Below are 21,190 nucleotides of genomic sequence, written 5' to 3' on the forward strand. Positions count from 1 at the left end.
ACGATGGGAATCGGATGAAGAATGGCGAAGACAGAAGGTTACAATGTTTTGGCAAGAATAATTAACTGAGGAATTATGGGTAAAAAATGGGAAAAACTTGAAATTGTTGTTGCGAGGGTGTTCCATGCAATCTAACCCATAATGGGAAACACCTAAAGTTGGAACGATAAGTATAGGTAGGACGCAAATGGAGATATCACAAGCGGAAACATCAAAAATCTGATTTTTCGCGAGTTTTAGGGGGCTATTACTTATGCAAAACAGATGCATTGTGGGTAAATGACACTTTGAGTTCATAGGCAGGGTCAAGGTGAATGGTTAAACGCTGAATCGGCCTGAATCGGACAAACACCTGTAGTCATTAAAGTGAAAAAACAATAATTTTTCAAATTTTGTAAAATATCACAAAATTTCAAAAAGTAAGAAAAAAGTACACTTAAAGTTCAAATTCTGAATTTTGGGGAATTATATTTAATAAATTGGATGTTCAACATTAGGAGAGTGTTGTTTTTATTGTTCTGAGTAAACCATGATGGCCGCCATCCTGGGTGGAAGTTGGGCTCAGCGCTCATGAGCTGTCTGATCAGATATCCAAGATGGCCGCCCCTGAGGGTTGATGGGAAATGGAGTCTCAGTGTATGTGGGCAAGTGTCCAAGATGGCCGCTTGACAACCCCGTGGGAAATGGAGTACTTTGACTACCTCAACAGTAGTCACCAAAGGCCAAACGCCCACACAATGAATGACCTCATTGAAAATGAATTGGTTCATTAAAGGTACAGTGTGTGGAATTGTGGTGCAACTTTGAATTCTGGTAAGAGGTAAACGAATACACCAATGAATTGGCGGGGATGAATGGAATCATATAAAGTTGGAACGGTGGGAATCGAATGAAGAATGGCAAAGACAGAAGGTTACAATGTTTTGGCGAGAACAATTAACTGAGGAATTATGGGTAAAATAATGGGAAAAACTATAAATTGTTGGTGCGGGGGTGTTCTTGGCAATCTAACCCATGATGGGAAACACCTAAAATTGAAACAATAAGTATATGTCGGACGCAAATGGAGATATCACAAGAGGAAACATAAAAAATCTGATTTTTCGCGAGTTTTAGGGGGCTATAACTTATGCAAAACAGATGCATTGTGGGTAAATGACACTTTGAGTTCATAGGAAGGGTCAAGATGAATGGTTAAACGCTGAATCGGCCTGAATCGGACAAACACCTATAGTCATTAAAGTGAAAAAACAATTATTTTTCAAATTTTGTAAAGTATCACAAAATTTCAAAAAGTAAGAAAAAAGTACACTTAAAGTTCAAATTTTGAATTTTGGGGGATTATATTTAATAGTTTTGATGTTCAACATAAGGAGAGTGTTGTTTTTATTGTTCTGAGTAAACCAAGATGGCCGCCATACTGGGTGGAAGTTGGGCTGAGCGCTCATGAGCTGTCTGATCAGATATCCAAGATGGCCGCCCCTGAGGGTTGATGGGAAATGGTGTCTTAGTGTATGTGGGCAAGTGTCCAAGATGGCCGCTTGATGACCCCATGGGAAATGGAGTACTTTGTCTACCTAAACAGTAGTCACTGAAGGCCGAACGCCCACACAATGAATGACCTCATTGAAAATGAATTGGTTCATTAAAGGTACAGTGTGTGGAATTGTGGGAAAATTTTGAATTTTTGGGAAGAGGTAAATGGATACACGAATGAAATGGCGGACATCGGGGGAATCGATTAAAGTTGGAACGGTGGGAATCGGAGCAGGAATGGCCAAGATAGAAGGTTACAAAGTTTGGTGAGGAAAATGGGAATGAGGAATTATGGGTAAAAATATGAAAATAGTTATGAATTACTGGAAGGTGTGAATATGAGTAGTATTGATATTGGGGAATGTATTGACTGATTAATGTGAGTGTGAAGTGGAGAAGCTTCAAGTAAAACATGTTAAATCCACCACTGGGAATGAAATATGAATTGTTATAAATGAAAAATATTGAATTATGGGAAAATATTAATAATTATTAACTGTTACAATGGTGGGAATGAGCCATAAGGCGAAATGTATGAGATAAATGTTATGAATATGAAATAGGAAAGCTCAAAATGTAAAATGTTTAATCTCCCATTGGGAATGAATGGGAAGCCCTCCCATTGGAAATGAATTATGAATATTTGAAGGATGAAAAATATGGAATTATGGGAAAATATTGGAATGTATCAATTACTGGAATGATGGGAAGGATCCCTAAAACGAGATGAATGAGTTAAATATTGAAAATATGAAAAGGGAAAGCTGTAATAATGAAACAAAAAATGACCCAATGTAAGTCAACGGGCCTTTTTGGGGTGGAAAACCTGGAATTCTGGGAAAACTGTGAATACTTGGAATTCCAAAAATGGAAACGCCCTTCGGGCGCTTAACTGGAATAGTGTCAAATTGGAACGGTGTGAATCGGATAAACTGGGAATGAGCTGAAATCCGTCGAAAAACAGGCAGAATAAGAATAATAACTAGAAAATGTGCAATTTCTGAAGAAATTGCGTGTGAAGGTGAAACTGTCGAAGGTTTGGGAGTTGAAAAGTGGAATGATGTGGAACAATTGAATGGTGTGTATCTGTGAAGAAATATGAATACAAAGTTGAAAAACTGAAAAAAGTTGAACTGTGGAATTTGAAGATGAATGAAAAACTGAAAAAAAGTTGAACTGTAGAATGATTTGAATCTGTGAAAAATTATGAATCCTACATAGTTAACAAACTGAGAACAGTTGAACTGGAATAATGTGAATCTGTGACATTAGGCCTAATGTTAAGTGAATGATGTGATTCAAAAACATGCAGGATATCAGCCCTCGAGGACTGGAGTTTTAAACTCCTGTTAATGAGCTTATCATTTGAATGAGGTGGATTGAATGAGGTGGATTGTGGATTGATGTGAAACAGTGAAGAAATGTGAATAATACAGAGTTGAAAAACTGAAAAAAACTAAAACGTATGAATCAAGCTGAGTTAACCAAGCCAGATGCCGTACTAGGTGGAAGCAGTGATGAGAGGTAATGAGACGTCTAATAAAATATCCAAGATGGCCGCCCATGAGGGCAGATTGGAGTTGGAGTCTTCAGTGGTCTAAGATGGCCGCCCGATGGCAACATGGGAAATGGATTACTTTGTGTAACTAAACTATAGGTGTCAAACTCCAGTCCTCGAGGGCTTGTATCCTGCGTGTTTTTGAATCACACCTGTAATGGAGGTGTCGGAGTAGCGTCCAAACTTGTGACCTCCTTGAAAGGACTGTACTTGACTGATTCAGAGGATCCTCAATCTTATCAGGTTGTCCGGCCAGAACATAAAGACGATGCACACTCTCATGCCACTCTTTATTTGTATATAATGTTCTATTTATTTATCTGGGTTGGTGTGTGTGTGTTTCTGTGTTTGTGTGTTCTGTGTGTGTTCTATGTTTTATTGTGGGTGTGTGGTCTCTGCAAAGGAGAGCAGAGAACATTCACTAAACATTGATAACTAACATAACTAACATTGTACAATATGTTACATCATATGCTCACATGACTCTATATTAGCTTAGAATAACATAAACAACACAGGCAAACATACCGTACAATGATAGGAAGAATGAATTCAACCCAATCGTTCCAAAATGTGCGTTAGGTAGGAAAGAGTTAATGGAGCCGAATAGATTTGAGTGGGCGGTGACGTCACTCCCTTACGGCGGAAAGATCACATTGGCACACACGGCAAACAAGCGAAAAATACGCACATTTTGTGGATGAAACTTTAACGTGAATACTAAAAGGGAAGTATGAAAAGTACGGTATATTTGCCTTTAGCAATTATACCAAACTTAGGTGCAATAACAACTTAGACATTAATGGACAAAGTGAAGCAGTGCAAACGTAAACATGTATCCAAAACCACGAACGGACAACATATTCAAACTGTACTTACATTCTCATGGACGCACGGAATAATAATGAAAGGAATGAGATAATCCACAGAATGATTGAAAGCAGAAAAAAATGACTGTCCATTACAACGATACCTGCCGACTGACCGATGAAAGAGCAAAACAACCTATGATAGTGTAAACAGAGTCCTGATTGGTAGTGCAGGAATGAAACACAACTTGTGATTAGTTGCTAGGCGGTTGCTAGGAAGATCACATGACCACAGGAGAAACATGTCCAGACGTAAATAGTAATAACAGAACGATTCAAACACGAAATCGTTAAGTATAATCAGAAACTTCTTAACAACACCATTCACTTAACATTAGACAATTTTTACGGTACAAAAACTTGAATTGTAGCTGAAAGTTGAACTGTAAACGTGAAACGCGATTTGCCCGAACCGGGACACGGACATGTTGAAGATGACAACTCTACCACTGGGCCACTGGGGGGCAGTGTAAGACCACACTGGGAAAGCTTGAAATATAGGGAATGAAGTATTTTTGAACGTGAATCTATGAAGAACTACGAATAATACAAAGTTAAAAAACTGAAAAAAGTTCAACTGTGGAATGAAAAGATGAAATGAAAGTAAGAGCAGTTTGAAAAGGCTAAATTCTTTAAATATGAATAGTATAAAAAACGTAAATTGTAGGAAAACGATGAATAATTGAACCTTGAAAAATAAAAAAGCACTTCACGTGAATATGTGGAATGATATGAAGTTCGAACGGCATGAATTGGATGAACTGGGAAGGAATTGAAACCAAAAAAAAAAAATACTGAATTAACTGAAAAAAAACACTGAATGTGTGAAAAGACACAGCGGGGATCGAACGCACGAACATGTAGTAGATATACGTCAACAGAACGTCTGAGCCACGGGAAATGACGTAACCGTGAACGCTTTAAAAGGAAGTAGGAAGAACGCTCCAATCACTTAACATTAGGCCGTTTTTACGGTACAAAAACTTAAATTGTAGGAAAACGATGAAAAGTTGAAGCTTGAAAAATAGACCCGCACTAACTAAAAAAGACTCACACAACTAAAAAATGACGCAGCCTGGGATTGAACCCACGAACATGAAGTGCGAATGCGGTACAAAAATCCCATGAGCCATTGGGACATAGGAAACGCGGAAACCGTTAAAGTTTAAAAATAAAGTACGAAGACCACCCCATTCACTTAACATTAGGCCATTTTTACGGTACAAAAACTTAAATTGTAGGAAAACGATGAAAAGTTGAAACTTGAAAAATAGACCCGCACTAAACATGAATATGTGGAATGATATGAAGTTTGAACGGCATGAATTGGATGAACTGGGAATGAGTTGAAACGTACCTAAAAAACGGTCGGAATAAAAAAAATAAAAATAATAATAACTAGAAAAAGTGCAATTTCTGAAGAAATTGCGTGTGAAGGTGAAACCGTTGAAGGTTTGGGAGTTGAAAAGTGGAATGATGTGGAACGATTGAATGGTGTGAATCTGTGAAGAAATATGAATACAAAGTTGAAAAACTGTAAAAAAGTTGAACTGTGGAATTTGAAGATGAATGAAAAACTGAAAAAGTTGAACTGGAGAATGATGTGAATCTGTGAAAAATTATGAATCCTACAAAGTTGAAAAACTGAGAAAAGTTGAACTGGAATAGTGTGAATCTGTGACATTAGGCCTAATGTTAAGTGAATGATGTGATTCAAAAACATGCAGGATATCAGCCCTCGAGGACTGGAGTTTTAAACTCCTGTTAATGAATGAGCTTATCATTTGAATGAGGTGGATTGAATGAGGTGGATTGTGGATTGATGTGAAACAGTGAAGAAATGTGAATAATACAGAGTTGAAAAACTGAAAAAAACTAAAACGTATGAATCAAGCTGAGTTAACCAAGCCAGATGCTGTACTAGGTGGAAGCAGTAGTGAAAGGTAATGAGACGTCTAATAAAATGTCCAAGATGGCCGCCCATGAGGGCAGATTGGAGTTGGAGTCTTCAGTGGTCTAAGATGGCCGCCCGATGGCAACATGGGAAATGGATTACTTTGTGTAACTAAACTATAGGTGTCAAACTCCAGTCCTCGAGGGCTTGTATCCTGCATGTTTTTGAATCACACCTGTAATGGAGGTGTCGGAGTAGCGTCCAAACTTGTGACCTCCTTGAAAGGACTGTACTTGACTGATTCAGAGGATCCTCAATCTTATCTGGTTGTCCGGCCAGAACATAAAGACGATGCACACTCTCATGCCACTCTTTATTTGTATATAATGTTCTATTTATTTATCTGGGTTGGTGTGTGTGTGTTTCTGTGTTTGTGTGTTCTGTGTGTGTTCTATGTTTGATTGTGGGTGTGTGGTCTCTGCAAAGGAGAGCAGAGAACATTCACTAAACATTGATAACTAACATAACTAACATTGTACAATATGTTACATCATATGCTCACATGACTCTATATTAGCTTAGAATAACATAAACAACACAGGCAAACATACCGTACAATGATAGGAAGAATGAATTCAACCCAATCGTTCCAAAATGTGCGTTAGGTAGGAAAGGGTTAATGGAGCCGAATAGATTTGAGTGGGCGGTGACGTCACTCCCTTACGGCGGAAAGATCACATTGGCACACACGGCAAACATGCGACAAACACGCACTTTTTGTGGATGAAACTTTAACGTGAATACTAAAAGTGAAGTATGAAAAGTACGGTATATTTGCTTTTAGCAATTATACCAAACTTAGGTGCAATAACAACTTAGACATTAATGGACAAAGTGAAGCAGTGCAAACGTAAACATGTATCCAAAACCACGAACGGACAACATATTCAAACTGTACTTACATTCTCATGGACGCACGGAATAATAATGAAAGGAATGAGATAATCCACAGAATGATTGAAAGCAGAAAAAATGACTGTCCGTTACAACGATACCTGCCGACTACCGGTGAAAGAGCAAAACAACCTATGATAGTGTAAACAGAGTCCTGATTGGTAGTGCAGGAATGAAACACAACTTGTGATTAGTTGCTAGGCGGTTGCTAGGAAGATCACATGACCACAGGAGAAACATGTCCAGACGTAAATAGTAATAACAGAACGATTCAAACACGAAATCGTTAAGTATAATCAGAAACTTCTTAACAACACCATTCACTTAACATTAGACAATGTTTACGGTACAAAAACTTGAATTGTAGCTGAAAGTTGAACTGTAAACGTGAAACGCGATTTGCCCGAACCGGGACACGGACATGTTGAAGATGACAACTCTACCACTGGGCCACTGTGGGGCAGTGTAAGACCACACTGTGAAAGCTTGAAATATAGGGAATGAAGTATTTTTGAACGTGAATCTATGAAGAACTACGAATAATACAAAGTTCAAAAACTGAAAAAAGTTCAACTGTGGAATGAAAAGATGAAATGAAAGTAAGAACAGTTTGAAAAGGCTAAATTCTTTAAATATGAATAGTATAAAAAACGTAAATTGTAGGAAAACGATGAATAGTTGAACCTTGAAAAATAAAAAAGCACTTCACGTGAATATGTGGAATGATATGAAGTTCGAACGGCATGAATTGGATGAACTGGGAAGGAATTGAAACCAAAAAAAAAATACTGAATTAACTGAAAAAAACACTGAATGTGTGAAAAGACACAGCGGGGATCGAACGCACGAACATGTAGTAGATATACGTCATCAGAACTTCTGAGCCACGGGAAATGACGAAACCATGAACGCTTTAAAAGGAAGTAGGAAGAACGCTCCAATCACTTAACATTAGGCCGTTTTTACGGTACAAAAACTTAAATTGTAGGAAAACGATGAAAAGTTGAAACTTGAAAAATAGACCCGCACTAACTAAAAAAGACTCACACAACTAAAAAATGACGCAGCCTGGGATTGAACCCACGAACATGAAGTGCGAATGCGATACACAAATCCCATGAGCTACGGAGACATGGGAAATATCGAAAACGTTAAAGTTTAAAAATAAAGCACGAAGACCAGCCCATTCACTTAACATTAGGCCATTTTTACGGTACAAAAACTTAAATTGTAGGAAAACGATGAAAAGTTGAAACTTGAAAAATAGACCCGCACTAAACATGAATATGTGGAATGATATGAAGTTTGAACGGCATGAATTGGATGAACTGGGAATGAGTTGAAACGTACCTAAAAAACGGTCGGAATAAAAAAAATAATAATAACTAGAAAATGTGCAATTTCTGAAGAAATTGCGTGTGAAGGTGAAACCGTTGAAGGTTTGGGAGGTGAAAAGTGGAATTACGTGGAACGATTGAATGGTGTGAATCTGTGAAGAAATATGAATACAAAGTTGAAAAACTGAATAAAAGTTGAACTGTGGAATTTGAAGATATGAATGAAAAACTGAAAAAGTTGAACTGGAGAATGAAGTGAATCTGTGAAAAATTATGAATCCGACAAAGTTGAAAAACTGAGAAACTGAAAAAAAAAACGAATGTTTGAATCGTAAAAAAGTGTGGATGATCCGAAGTAAAAGCAGAAGAGAAAATACAAAGTTTTTCAACTTTGTATTATTCACAATGCTTCACTGTTTCAAGCAATCCACAATCCACCTCATTCAAATCCACCTCATTCAAATGATTAGCTCATTATCAGGAGTTAAAAAATGATGCCTAAGCAAACTTTTCAGTTTTTTTAGTGCTTGAAATATGAATAAAACAAAGTTGAAAACTGAAAAACTGAAAAAAACTGAATGTATGAATCAAGCTGAGTTCACCAAGCCAGATGCTGTACTAGGTGGAAGCAGAAGTGACAGGTAATGAGACGTCTAAGAAAATATCCAAGATGGCCGCCCATGAGGGCAGATGGGAGTTGGAGTCTTCAGTGGTCTAAGATGGCCGCCCGACGGCATCATGGGAAATGGTGTACTTTGTGTAACTAAACTGTAGGTTTCAAACTCCAGTCCTCGAGGGCTTGTATCCTGCATGTTTTTGAATCACAGCATTCACTTAACATTAGGCCATTTTTTACGGTAGAAAAACTTGAATTTTAGCTGAAAGTTGAACTGTGGTATAATGGTAATGTGAAGAAATATGAATAATACAAAGTTGAAAAATTGAACAAAGTTGAACTGTGGAATGATGTGAATGTGTGAAAAAATATGAATAACACAAAGTTGAAAACTGAAAAAAATCCGAATGTTTTAATCTTAAAAAAGTGTGGATGATCCGAATTAAAAGCAGAAGAGAAAAAACAACTGTAAACGTGAAACGCGATTTGCCCGAACCGGGACACGGACACGTTGAAGATGACAACTCTACCACTGGGCCACTGGGGGGCGGTGTCAGACCACACTGTAAAAAAGCTTTATATAAAGGGAATGAAGTATGTTTGAAGGTGAATCTGTGAAGTATTACGAATAATACAAAGTTAAAAAAACTGAGAAAAGTTCAACTGTCGAATGAAAAGTAAGATGAAATGAAAGTAAGAACAGTTTGAAAAGGCTAAATTCTTTAAATATGAATAGTATAAAAAACGTAAATTGTAGGAAAACGATGAATAGTTGAACCTTGAAAAATAAAAAAGCACTTCACGTGAATATGTGGAATGATATGAAGTTCGAACGGCATGAATTGGATGAACTGGGAAGGAGTTGAAACCAAAAAAAAAATACTGAATTAACTGAAAAAAAACACTGAATGTGTGAAAAGACACAGCGGGGATCGAACGCACGAACATGTAGAAGATATACGTCAACAGAACGTCTGAGCCACGGGAAATGACGAAACCGTGAACGCTTTAAAAGGAAGTAGGAAGAACGCTCCAATCACTTAACATTAGGCCGTTTTTACGGTACAAAAACTTAAATTGTAGGAAAACGATGAAAAGTTGAAACTTGAAAAATAGACCCGCACTAACTAAAAAAGACTCACACAACTAAAAAATGACGCAGCCTGGGATTGAACCCACAACATGAAGTGCGAATGCGGTACACAAATCCCATGCGCCACGGAGACATAGGAGATATCGAAAACGTTAAAGTTTAAAAATAAAGCACGAAGACCAGCCCATTCACTTAACATTAGGCCATTTTTACGGTACAAAAACTTAAATTGTAGGAAAACGATGAAAAGTTGAAACTTGAAAAATAGACCCGCACTAAACATGAATATGTAGAATGATATGAAGTTTGAACGGCATGAATTGGATGAACTGGGAATGAGTTGAAACGTACCTAAAAAACGGTCGGAATAAAAAAAATAATAATAATAATAAAGGTGGAGAAAAACATAAGTGTGAAGGTTTCACCTTCACACAATAATAAAGGTGGAGAAAAACATAAGTGTGAAGGTTTCACCTTCACACAATAAAGGTGGAGAAAAACATAAGTGTGAAGGTTTCACCTTCACACAATAATAATAATAATAAAGAAAATGGCCGAGCACAATAACATATGTGTGAAGGTTCCACCTTCACACAACTAGAATATTTGCAATTTCTGAAGAAATTGCGTGTGAAGGTGTAACCTCTGAAGGCAAAGGTGTTGAATGATGTGGAATGGTGGGAATTGGGGGAATTGATTAAAGTTGGAACGGTCCGAATCGGATGAAGAATGACAAAGATAGAAGTGATAAACTGAAAAAGTGGAATTGTGGGTAATTTTTGAACTCTGGAAAGAAGAAAATTCAAACTACCATTGAATGGGGGGAATTGGATGAATCGATTAAACTTGGAACGGTCGCAATCGGATGAAGAATGGCAAAGGTAGAAGGGAAAAACTGAAAAAGTGGAATTGTGGGAAATTTTTGAATTGTGAGTAAAAATGGAGTGGCGGGCATTGGGAGAATGGATTAAAGTTAGAACGGTAAAAATCGGATGAAGAATGGTGAAGATAGAAGGGAAAAACTGAAAAAGTGGAATTATGGGTAATTTTTGAATTGTGGGTAAAAATGGAGTGGCGGGCATTGGGGGAATTGATTAAAGTTGGAACGGTCAGAATCGGATGAAGAATGGCAAAGATAGAAGGGAAAAACTGAAAAAGTGGAATTATGGGTAATTTTTGAATTGTGGGTAAAAATGGAGTGGCGGGCATCGGGGGAATTGATGAAAGTTGGAACGGTCAGAATCGGATGAAGAATGGCAAAGATAGAAGGGAAAAACTGAAAAAGTGGAATTATGGGTAATTTTTGAATTGTGGGTAAAAATGGAGTGGCGGGCATCAGGGGAATTGATTAATGTTGGAACGGTCACAATCGGATGAAGAATGGAAAAGATAGAAGGGAAAAACTGAAAAAGTGGAATTGTGGGTAATTTTTTAATTCAGGTAAGAAGAAAATAGATACCACCATGTAATGGCGGGAATTGGGTGAATTGATTCAAGTTGGAACGGTCGCAATTGGATGAAGAATGGCAAAGATAGAAGGGAAAAACTGAAAAAGTGGAATTATGGGTAATTTTTGAATTGTGGGTAAAAATGGAGTGGCGGGCATCGGGGGAATTGATGAAAGTTGGAACGGTCAGAATCGGATGAAAAATGGCAAAGATAGAAGGGAAAAACTGAAAAAGTGGAATTATGGGTAATTTTTGAATTGTGGGTAAAAATGGAGTGGCGGGCATTGGGGGAATTGATTAAAGTTGGAATGGTCAGAATCGGATAAATTGTGAAGGTTCCACCTTCACACAATAAAGAAAATGGCCGAGCACAATAACATATGTGTGAAGGTTCCACCTTCACACAATAATAAAGAAAATGGCCGAGCACAATAACATATGTGTGAAGGTTCCACCTTCACACAATAATAATAAAGAAAATGGCCGAGCACAATAACATATTATTATTATTGTGTGAAGGTGAAACCTTCACACAATAATAAAGTCAAGGAATAACATATGTGTGAAGGTTTCACCTTCACACAATAATATGGAGAAAAACAAGAGAGCTCTCACAGCGGTAGCTGCTCGGGCCCTTCTAATAATAATAATTTGGAGAAAAACAAGAGGGCTCTCGCAGCGGTTGCTTTTCAGGCCCTAAATACTCAAACAAGGAAAACTGCTGAAAGGAACGCAGGTCTACTTGAATGAACACTTGACTAAAAGAAACGGTTACGTTTTTAACCCTTCATTTCAGGCTGGAATTCTTGAATAACTAATTAGAGTAGAAGAACATAAAATTGGTTTGAAAACATTGGAATTCACAGAACATAAATCACAGGACATTGAAAATGATATTGACCCTGACAATAACTTCCTAAATATCATCAACAACTGCTGCTACTATTCAGATGATCAGTTCAATACAACGGTCAGGATGGATCATAATTTCTCAATAATCCACATTAATAGCAGAAACCTCTATGCCAATTTCAAAGATATCAAAAATTACTTAGGACAATTCAAGAAACCTTTGAAAATAATTACTATATCAGAGACCTGGATCACCCCTGAAAAAGGGGTTGATGAATTACAATTGAATGGATATGAATTAAACTATATCAGTAGAAAAAACAAAACAGGAGGCTGTGGCTTTGTATGTGGATATGAGTCTCAACTATAAAGTAGTGGAATGTATGTCAGCAGTTGTTGATATGGTATAATGGAATGTGTTACAGTACAAATAAATATGGAAAAAAAGGAAAAATGTTATAGTTAGTTGTATATACAGAACGCCAGGTACATGTTTACATCGGCAAATCAAAATATGTTGTTTGTTTGTGGAGACATGAATGTGGACTTGATGAACCCAAACAAGCATAAAGGCACAGAGGAATTCATAAATAACATATACAATATGGGCTTACTTCCTAAGATCACAAGACCAAGCAGAGTTACTGCACATAGGGCAACGTTAATAGACAATATACTGACAAATGTGCTAGAGGATAAAATAGTGAGTGGGCTTCTAGTTAACGACATCAGCGACCACTTGCCAGTGTTTGTAATCTATGATTGCAACTACAGGGAGGACTTGGATGTCAATAAATATATCTATAAAAGAGTCAGAAATTAATAATCCATGACAGTATTTTAAAACAATCTTGTTAAACAAAATTGGAACATAATTTATGAAGCAGAAGACGCAGACATAGCATATTAATAATTTCTGAAAACATTCCAAGTATTGTTTGATAAATACTGTCCCATTAAATGATACGTTAGAAAACGAAAATACAATGACATCCCATGGCTAACTAAGGGTTTACAAAATGCTTGCAAGACGTAAAATACTATGTACAGAAACTTTATTAAATGCAGAAAAATAGATACCGAAAGTAAATATAAAAATAAGTTAATTAACATTATGAGAGCATGTAAAAAGGATTATTTTAATAAATTACTAGAGTATAATAAGAACAATATTAAAGGTTTATGGAGTGTATTGAATAGTATTATTAGAAATGGTGTGAGAGGCTCTAGTTATCCAGCACACATTATTGATCAAGACAAGACCTTAAACAATATGGTGGATGTGGTCAATGGTTTTAATAAATTCTTTGTTAATGTAGGTCCTGACTTGGCAAATAAAATAAAATCTGATATAACTAACGAAGCTTCTGATAACCTCAACTTGGAAAGAAATCAAGATTCATTCTTTATTGGACCATCAGAAGAAAATAGAGTTAAAGATATAGTAAACAAATTCAAGAACAAAGTGTCGACAGACTGTGATTAAATTGACATGGCAATAGTCAAAAAAGTAATTGATGGAATATCAAAACCATTAACCCACATCTCTAACTTGTCTTTCCTAACTGGCAAATTCCCTAGTAAAATGAAAGTAGCAAAAATAATACCATTATACAAATCCGGAGACAAACATAACTTTATGAATTACAGGCCTGGCTCATTGCTTCCACAGTTTTCCAAGATTTTAGAAAAATTAGTAAACACAAGATTGGACACATTCATTGAAAAGCACAAACTGCTGAAAAAATAATGGGGAAATGATCTGCGGGGACAGTCTCAGAGATCTCAAAAATGGAGATTTAGAGTCCAGCAGAAATAATAAAGTCAATCAATCAATCATGCCCAAAATGATTAGTAGGTTTATCCACTGATTGGAATAAATTAAAAGACACTAAAAGCCTTTTAAAATCTGTGGCAAACTGGTATGAAGAACAACAGACGTGAACATTAAAATCTCAGGAGTTTATCATATTTTGGGAGGCAGTCTGCCAAAAACTCAGAAAACTCCTGAAAAAGTCCTTGTTATGTTTCGGAGGGCAATAAATGACGGCCCATAACACAGGACTTGCAAACTACAACACGAATAATTGTGTTGATCTTATTCTAGGTATCACTTATCAAGACACAGAACTGGAACATGTTCTTGTCTTAATCTTTTAGGAATTGCAGATTTTCTTATCCTAGGTATCAAAAGTGCAAGCCTCTCAATCCACTTTTTATTTTGTTGTTAGGGCCTCAGGTAGGACTTCAACCTCATTATTTGTTTTTTTGGGCCATGAGCAAGGCTTTCAACCTCCCTTTCACTTCAACAAGACTAGCGCGGCGCTTTTTATTTTTTCGTTTGGACCTTGGGGAGGGCTTTCAACCTTTTTAGTTCAACAAGCATGCCAACAAGAAAACCAACAAGAAAAAAAAAAACTGTACACACCGTTCATGTCTTCTCCCTGTCTCAATTTCTGTTGCTGGTTATGGATGCCGTCAATCAATGATCCCGGTGGCCACCGGGTATGGGTAAGTCTGACGATTAAACACTGTACAGTAAGTGAAAAGTTAGCCCTTTCCTTTGAAGTCTCACGCAGCTGTGGTCATATAAGCAGAGGCCCGGGCGTTGAATTGAAGTCTAATCTGTACATGATCAAACATGATTACAATGGAGAGTTTACACTTGAAATTCCATTTAATTATAACAGAAATCTAGGTAAGAGATTCACAATAGTCTGGTGAACATCGGCTCGCCTCTTCATCGACAATGTTTGTGCCTGTGCTGTGGGTGTGTTTCATGACTGACACGGTACGTCCCTGCAGAGTTCTATTTTGCCCCTCCAGATCGCCAGAGGTGGTCCTAAAAGCACGGAATTTGCCTTTGCGCAAGCGCAAGATGAGAATGCATATCGTCAAAAATGTATATGGGGGACATATCTAAGACAGCGTGACAGCGTCACCCGGTAGTCTGTCTCTGATAAACCTTTCACATATTGGTTTGCATGCCATATGAGTGCCGCGCTTTTTGCGGTTTATTTATTTCCTTTCGTCGTTTGTGGCCCATTGACTGTGTCAGTCGGGGTTGTGGTTTACTCTCCGCCCTCCGCTATATGGGCTCGTTTTGGCCAGGTGGGGGTTGAGCTCTTTGCTCATCTTTCCCCTTTGGTTCTCTCTGAAAGAAGTCAGCAGTCCACTGGGGCAGAGGCCCTGGCGCGTCCTTGGCCGTTTTGTCTCCTATTCCCCTCTTCTCCTGACCTGGATGGTGCTCCGGAGGGTCCTTCAGATGGGCCACACACTGTTGCTGGTGTCCCCCCTTTGCTGCTCCACAGTCTGTGTTTTGCCAACCCTTGTCATCTTCCAGCCTGGTCGGATCTGTTGTCCCAGCAAGAGGGGTGAGTGTGGCATCCCCACCTTCATCGGTTTTGCCTGTGTGTTTGGCCTCTAAGGGGCCCGACCCATAGCTGAGCTGCTGCTTTGATTCAGTCAGGAGAATTATTGTCAACGTCAGGGTTACTTCCACGCGGTTATTGTACGACAACAGGTGGAAGTTGTTTGTGTCATGGTGTGCAACACTTGCCACGGACCCAGTGGCTTGTCCTGTTCCTGCTATCTTGTAATTTCTGCAGTCTCTTCTGGATTAGGTTTGCTCACCTTCCACGTTGAAGGTTTAAGTCACTGCCATTCCGACCCGTCACGCGGCGGTTGATGGCGACTCATTAGGGCGCCACCCGCTCGTTTCCTTCTTCATAAACGGGGCCCAACGTCTCCAGCCCCGCCCCCTCTTTTCCTTCTTCATAAATGGGGCCCAGCGTCTCCAGCTAAACAGTGCACCATGTATTCTGGCCCGGGACCTGCACGTGTTGCTTGACTCCTTGTGCCGGCCTCCTTTTGAACCCGTGTGTGAGGTGCCTCTCAAGTGGGTTTCTCTGGACTCTATTTTTGCTCTCTGTTTTCTCGGCCAAACAAGTTGGGGAATTGCCTGCCTTGTTGCTGCATCAAGTGGCACCCTGATGGAACCCTGGTCACTCTGTGGCCAAATGCTGCTTTCGTTTCGAAGGTGCGATCCTCTTCCTATGTCAACAAACCTTTACGCATTGCTCATTTTATGCCCGAGCCTGGGGGACGTTGGTCCCGCTGCCGACCTCTTGTGCCCTGTGCAGGCTCTACATTCTTATGTAGATACTACGGCGACATTTCATAAGTTGTCTCAGCTTTTCGTTTCATGAGGGGGACCTTCCAAGGGCTGCCCTCTTGCCAAACAACGTTGGTCTCACTGGATCATTAACGTGATCATGCATGCTTGCGGGACTTTGGAACACCCCTTGCCTTCAGGAGTCCATTCTAGTAGGAGTGTCGCAACTTCTGTGAAGAGAATCATATATTAGGTTGTTATCATTATGTGCTTATTTCTTGTCAAGAATAGTGTGCATTGCTCTTCATCTATGCAGTCGTAGTTCATCTCGCCCCAGTCCTTAGATTAAGCTGTTGACGCAGGAAAGTGTGAGCTGGGACCTTGGCCCAGCTGTTAGTGGCGCCCGGCTGGTTCTTTCAGCAAAGCATTGCACATTACAAGACATAAGTCTTGTAATGTGCAATGCTTTGCTGAACGAATAAAAAGCAGACGGGGACGCTTGAGCGACGAAAATGCTGTTGGCAACGCATGAGTTTGTACGCCAAGCTTTTTCCCCTTTGCCTAGGCAGAGAAAAGTCAATCTTGGCTGGTCTGAGATACTATTTTGTTGTTTAGCAGCTGGGCTTGTCTTAGTCTACTTTTAAAGATAACCCTGACAACTTCTTGGGCTGTACTGAAAGGGGTTGCCTTGATAGATGTTTGTGACGCTGCTTCCTGGTAGTAGAACCTAGCAAAAGTGCCAGGCGATGGTGTGGATGTTGCTGCCCCCCATCCTTTGTCTGTGGTCCTGGGTTCCTCACGGGCATCTACGGTGAGGTTGAGGTGAGTGCTGAGGTCTCCTCGTGACCTTGCTGTTATTCGTCATTCCGTGTTTTTAGCACTGCCTCTGGCGGTCTGGAGGGTCGAAATAGAACGACAGTTATGCATGTAACAGTGGTTCTATGAGCCCCAGATGACCGTCAGAGACTGGAATTCCTTGTTTCTGCGTTGTCTCGCAAGTAGGTTCTGAGGGACAGACTACCGGGTGACGCTGCCTTATGTATATATGTCCTCAGTGTCACCCTCATGACTTTTTCTATGGTATGCATTCTCGTCTTGCGCTTGTGTGAAGGCTTATTCTGTGCTTTTAGCACTGCCTCTGGCGGTCCTCCAGAGCTCATAGAACAATGAGAAATCACTTTTGCAAAATACAGCTTATACAGATATGCTACTCACTACGCACAGTTCAAAGTGAACTAGGGATTGAAAAATAGTAACAAGACCAGGTCACTGTATTCGGTCAACATCAGCCTGACTTCTCTGTACAGGGTTAGAAAGTGTGAAAGGTGTTTCTCTAAGTTTATGACATTTGTTTTAATAAACCTTTTCGTTATCTGAAGTACTAGCACTATTGGTAAACACATCAATATCAATGAGCACTTAAGAAGTTTAAGTGCCCTGAAACTAATGTATTTAACATCCCTTGAACTAACAATACATTCATTTTCATATTAGTATAAATTGCTTACCATGACAACATGAAATTGTTCAAGTTACAAATTCTACTTGGGAAATAGTGGGTATAAAACCTAAACATACCAATTATGAGCCTTTGGAAATGGGCACTGGCTGGTACATGTTCAACTTTGAAGGTCTGTGAGTGAACCTGCCAACAAACAAAAAAAAAAACTTTAAATTTTATTTTTACACACAGCTGAATTCAATCTAAAACTAACAGGCCGTAGTGTTTAGATCAGTGGGTGAAACTGGTGACCAAACCCATTTTCAGATTAGATTTTGCACTGTACAGTATTGTACATAACAAAATTGTCACAAGAAGGTGCCTAGAATTAATCTGGATAGTTGTTAAACTCGAATCCATTTAATATTTTTATTAATATTTTGAATAGTAGTAATGATAATAAAATAATGAAAAGTCATTATTGGCTGACATCCATCCACTAATTTTGTCACACTCCGTGTCCCTAATGAGTGTCCTGTGTTGCAGATTGGGGAGCAGAACCACTGGCCGCACACCTGCTCCTTGTTCTAATCAGGAGACTATTTAGGTGCGGTCAGAGTTGAAGGGTGTCGCCGGATTATTTCTTTTGCAGCCTTTCGGTGTCCATGCCAGTTCCTCGTTCCCTCAACTCTTTCGTTCCCTCGACTCTTAGAAACCCCCCCCCCCCCACCACCACACACACACGCACACACACACACACACACACACACACACACACACACACACACACACACACACACACACACCCAGTGTTATTATTTGCTACTTTCTCTCTTAGGATCTAGTCTGCCTGCTGGCCAGCAGTTTGCTTTGTTACTTTGTACTTTTGGCGACGTCCGCTTGCTAGTTCTGCCCCCCAAGTCTTAGTAAGTTACTTGCACTTTTGCATAGTCTCTTTTAGTTGTACTATGAGTCTCTACATCATCCTTCTGTTGTACTTTGAACTAATTTAGTTAGATCCCACGCGGTGCGTGCTTTTCGTGTTAATAAACCATTTATCTCAACTCCACGCTGTTTCCTGCGTGTCCCTGGGTTCAAAATCAACCTGTTCAACCTGTCTGAGTCACGACCTTGATAAATTTTCTAGAGCTGTTTATCTTCATGAGGCTTGCTGATGCATATCCCAGCTGGCTTTGGGCAGTAGGTGGTGGACACCCTGAACTGGTTGCCAGCCAATTGTTATTTTTATTATTTGTTTTATTAATTGTTATTGGCTGACAAATATTTAATTGCGATGTTTTCCAGCATTTATTGCTCATTTTCCAAATTTATAGTCATGCAATGCATGAATTAAGAATTAACAGTCCAACCTGTATTATTTGTGTGCACTTCAGTTTATCTTGAACAAAGAGTACAATTAGAGAATAACAAGACCATTTATATTTTGTAATTATCCTAATTTATTACAAATCAATCGTAAATCCCTGAATAATTTCTTGTTTTATTTTTGAGCATCAGTATTTATTGCAGAGTGACCGAAAAGGCGTGAACTGCACGCTTCTGACTTTGAATCACCGGTCAAAGATTTAAGAACCGTCCAATCCCATAATCATGCACTTCACGCCTCCGAACAGTGACCCTGTTTGCCCGGACAGTGGCGGACAGTGACCTGCAATTGTAAACCCTTTTCTCCTATTTCGCAACATGGACCTCCCAGGTCAAGGGGGCGTTCGAGTACACTTTTCCAATCACCGGAAGTCGGAAGTCCGAGTTCCAAAATTCTTCGGCTGCAGGCTAAGGCGTCGGTCGTCGGTGTGTTGGACTACTACGTCGTATCTCCTACCATTCACATGTGCAAATGTGAGGCAAATTTATTCTAGAATTCTAACTAAGTTACCGCAAGGCTATTTCTGGTGTGATATTTTCATGCTATATGTTAACTTGAAATAAGCGAGACAACATTTTAAAGATTAAGCATGTGTGTGTGTGTTTTTCTTGTCAGGTTGCTAATAGCCCACGCGGGTGCGAGCAAGTTAAGAACATGAGATTACCAAACATTCTTTTAACAGGTAGGCCACTCTCAGAGTATCTTTGTGTCTTAAGTGGTGTTTACTTTACAAAAAGCAATAGCTACATATTTAGTGATTCCGAGCGTGAATGTTTTTGGAACTATGTTATCTTAGTCTCTTATGTAGGTATCCTGACAATTAGATTAAATGATCAACTAATTCCTCCACGGGTTTCTGAGGATATATGTATGTATATACACGGATTTGCGCATGTGTATACGTATATATGCATGTGTGTGTGTGTATATACAGTGTTGGACAAGTTACTTCAAAACTGCAATGCATATTTATTACTTATTACTGTCATTTCAAAGTAATTAGTTACAGTACAATATTACTGAATTCGAAATGTAACGCATTACACTACTATTGCATTACTTAGGCTATATATTACTCTCCTCACCATAATCGAAAACATAGATTTGCCATTGTAAATGGAGCTCATTGCGCTCATTACACATCCAGTGAAAGGTTGGCCTAAACCTAAAACGAGCACAAATCATTCCATCTGTATTGTATTGTAAACCTTTAAAGACAAGACACATTTTTTTGTATTTTAACCCGTTTATTACTTAGCTTCACAGCACAGTGATGCATTGTTTATGCTGTAGCCAACAACAGTTAGTGTGTATCCCAATTTATATGTTCAAGTTCAGTCGGCAGATGTTAGAGACAGATGTTTCAAAAATAGATTGTTTTGGTGGGGCTAACCTGAGCAGCTAGCCTACAGTACATCATTGTTATTGTGTGCTTCATCCATTTTCTAGAGCTGCTTATCCGCAGGCTTGCTGGTGCCTATCTCAGCTGGCTTCAGGTAGTAGGCGGGGGATAACCTGAACTGTTTGCACCAGAACTATTTATAGCCAATTATTAATAGCCATTGTACAGTGAAATTTAGCGTTCGCTTACCTTGTCATTATTGCTAGTTGCAACACGGATCTTGCTGATAAGGTTTCCAAATGCTGGTTAATCCACTGTGGGAAGTGGCAGCATTCTTCTACGTACGAAATGCGCCACCACAAATCTAACCGACGCATATTTCCCTTTTTGCTACCCTTATGTAATTATGGCACTGTTGTAAATGGTTTGTCAGATTACTGGTCCTTTTTCGCAGACAGCTCTTAGGTGTCGCGCACAAAAGTGCACCTAACTTTCGGACAGTTCTCCTCCGATTGCGCGGTGTTTTTGACAAATTTAAGGGTGGGCTAAAAATTTTCAGGCTAAAAATGCATTGTAATGTTTTGCTTTGTGGTTATTTGTAAGCAAGTCAAAGTCAATTTTATTGTCAATTTCTTCACATGTGTACTTAACATACAAATGAATCAAAATTGCGTTTCTCACCTCTTCTGTGTTTTACATGTACAATAACAAAGCGCAAGTGCGCTGGACGATATAATCCTAAAACTAGA

At 39.0% G+C, this 21,190-nt stretch overlaps 2 protein-coding genes across 3 annotated transcripts in view; one reads left to right on the plus strand and one right to left on the minus strand.

Moving 5' to 3' along the window:
- Window positions 1-6,921, minus strand: part of rad17 (RAD17 checkpoint clamp loader component) — a 166,528-nt gene extending 159,607 nt beyond the window's left edge. The window contains exon 1 of one of the 2 annotated variants that reach the window (XM_088409576.1): window positions 6,820-6,921. The gene's annotated coding sequence lies outside the window, so the exon portion shown is untranslated. Of the gene's footprint in view, window positions 1-3,973; window positions 4,119-6,819 lie in introns of those variants that run through there. The other variant, XM_088409568.1, reaches the window with a different exon arrangement.
- Window positions 6,922-19,438: 12,517 nt separating this feature from the next.
- The window catches only part of ak6 (adenylate kinase 6), a 30,217-nt gene continuing 28,465 nt past the window's right edge, over window positions 19,439-21,190 (plus strand). The window contains exons 1-2 of the mRNA XM_088410717.1: window positions 19,439-19,572; window positions 19,715-19,781. Of these exons, the coding sequence (XP_088266843.1) occupies window positions 19,754-19,781 (28 nt within the window). The 5' untranslated portion in view covers window positions 19,439-19,572; window positions 19,715-19,753. The remainder of the gene's footprint in view (window positions 19,573-19,714; window positions 19,782-21,190) is intronic.

Source organism: Hippichthys cyanospilos, chromosome 1 (assembly GCF_059441005.1).
Source record: "Hippichthys cyanospilos isolate Australia breed blue-spotted pipefish chromosome 1, RoL_Hcya_1.0, whole genome shotgun sequence".
Lineage (NCBI taxonomy): Eukaryota > Metazoa > Chordata > Actinopteri > Syngnathiformes > Syngnathidae > Hippichthys > Hippichthys cyanospilos.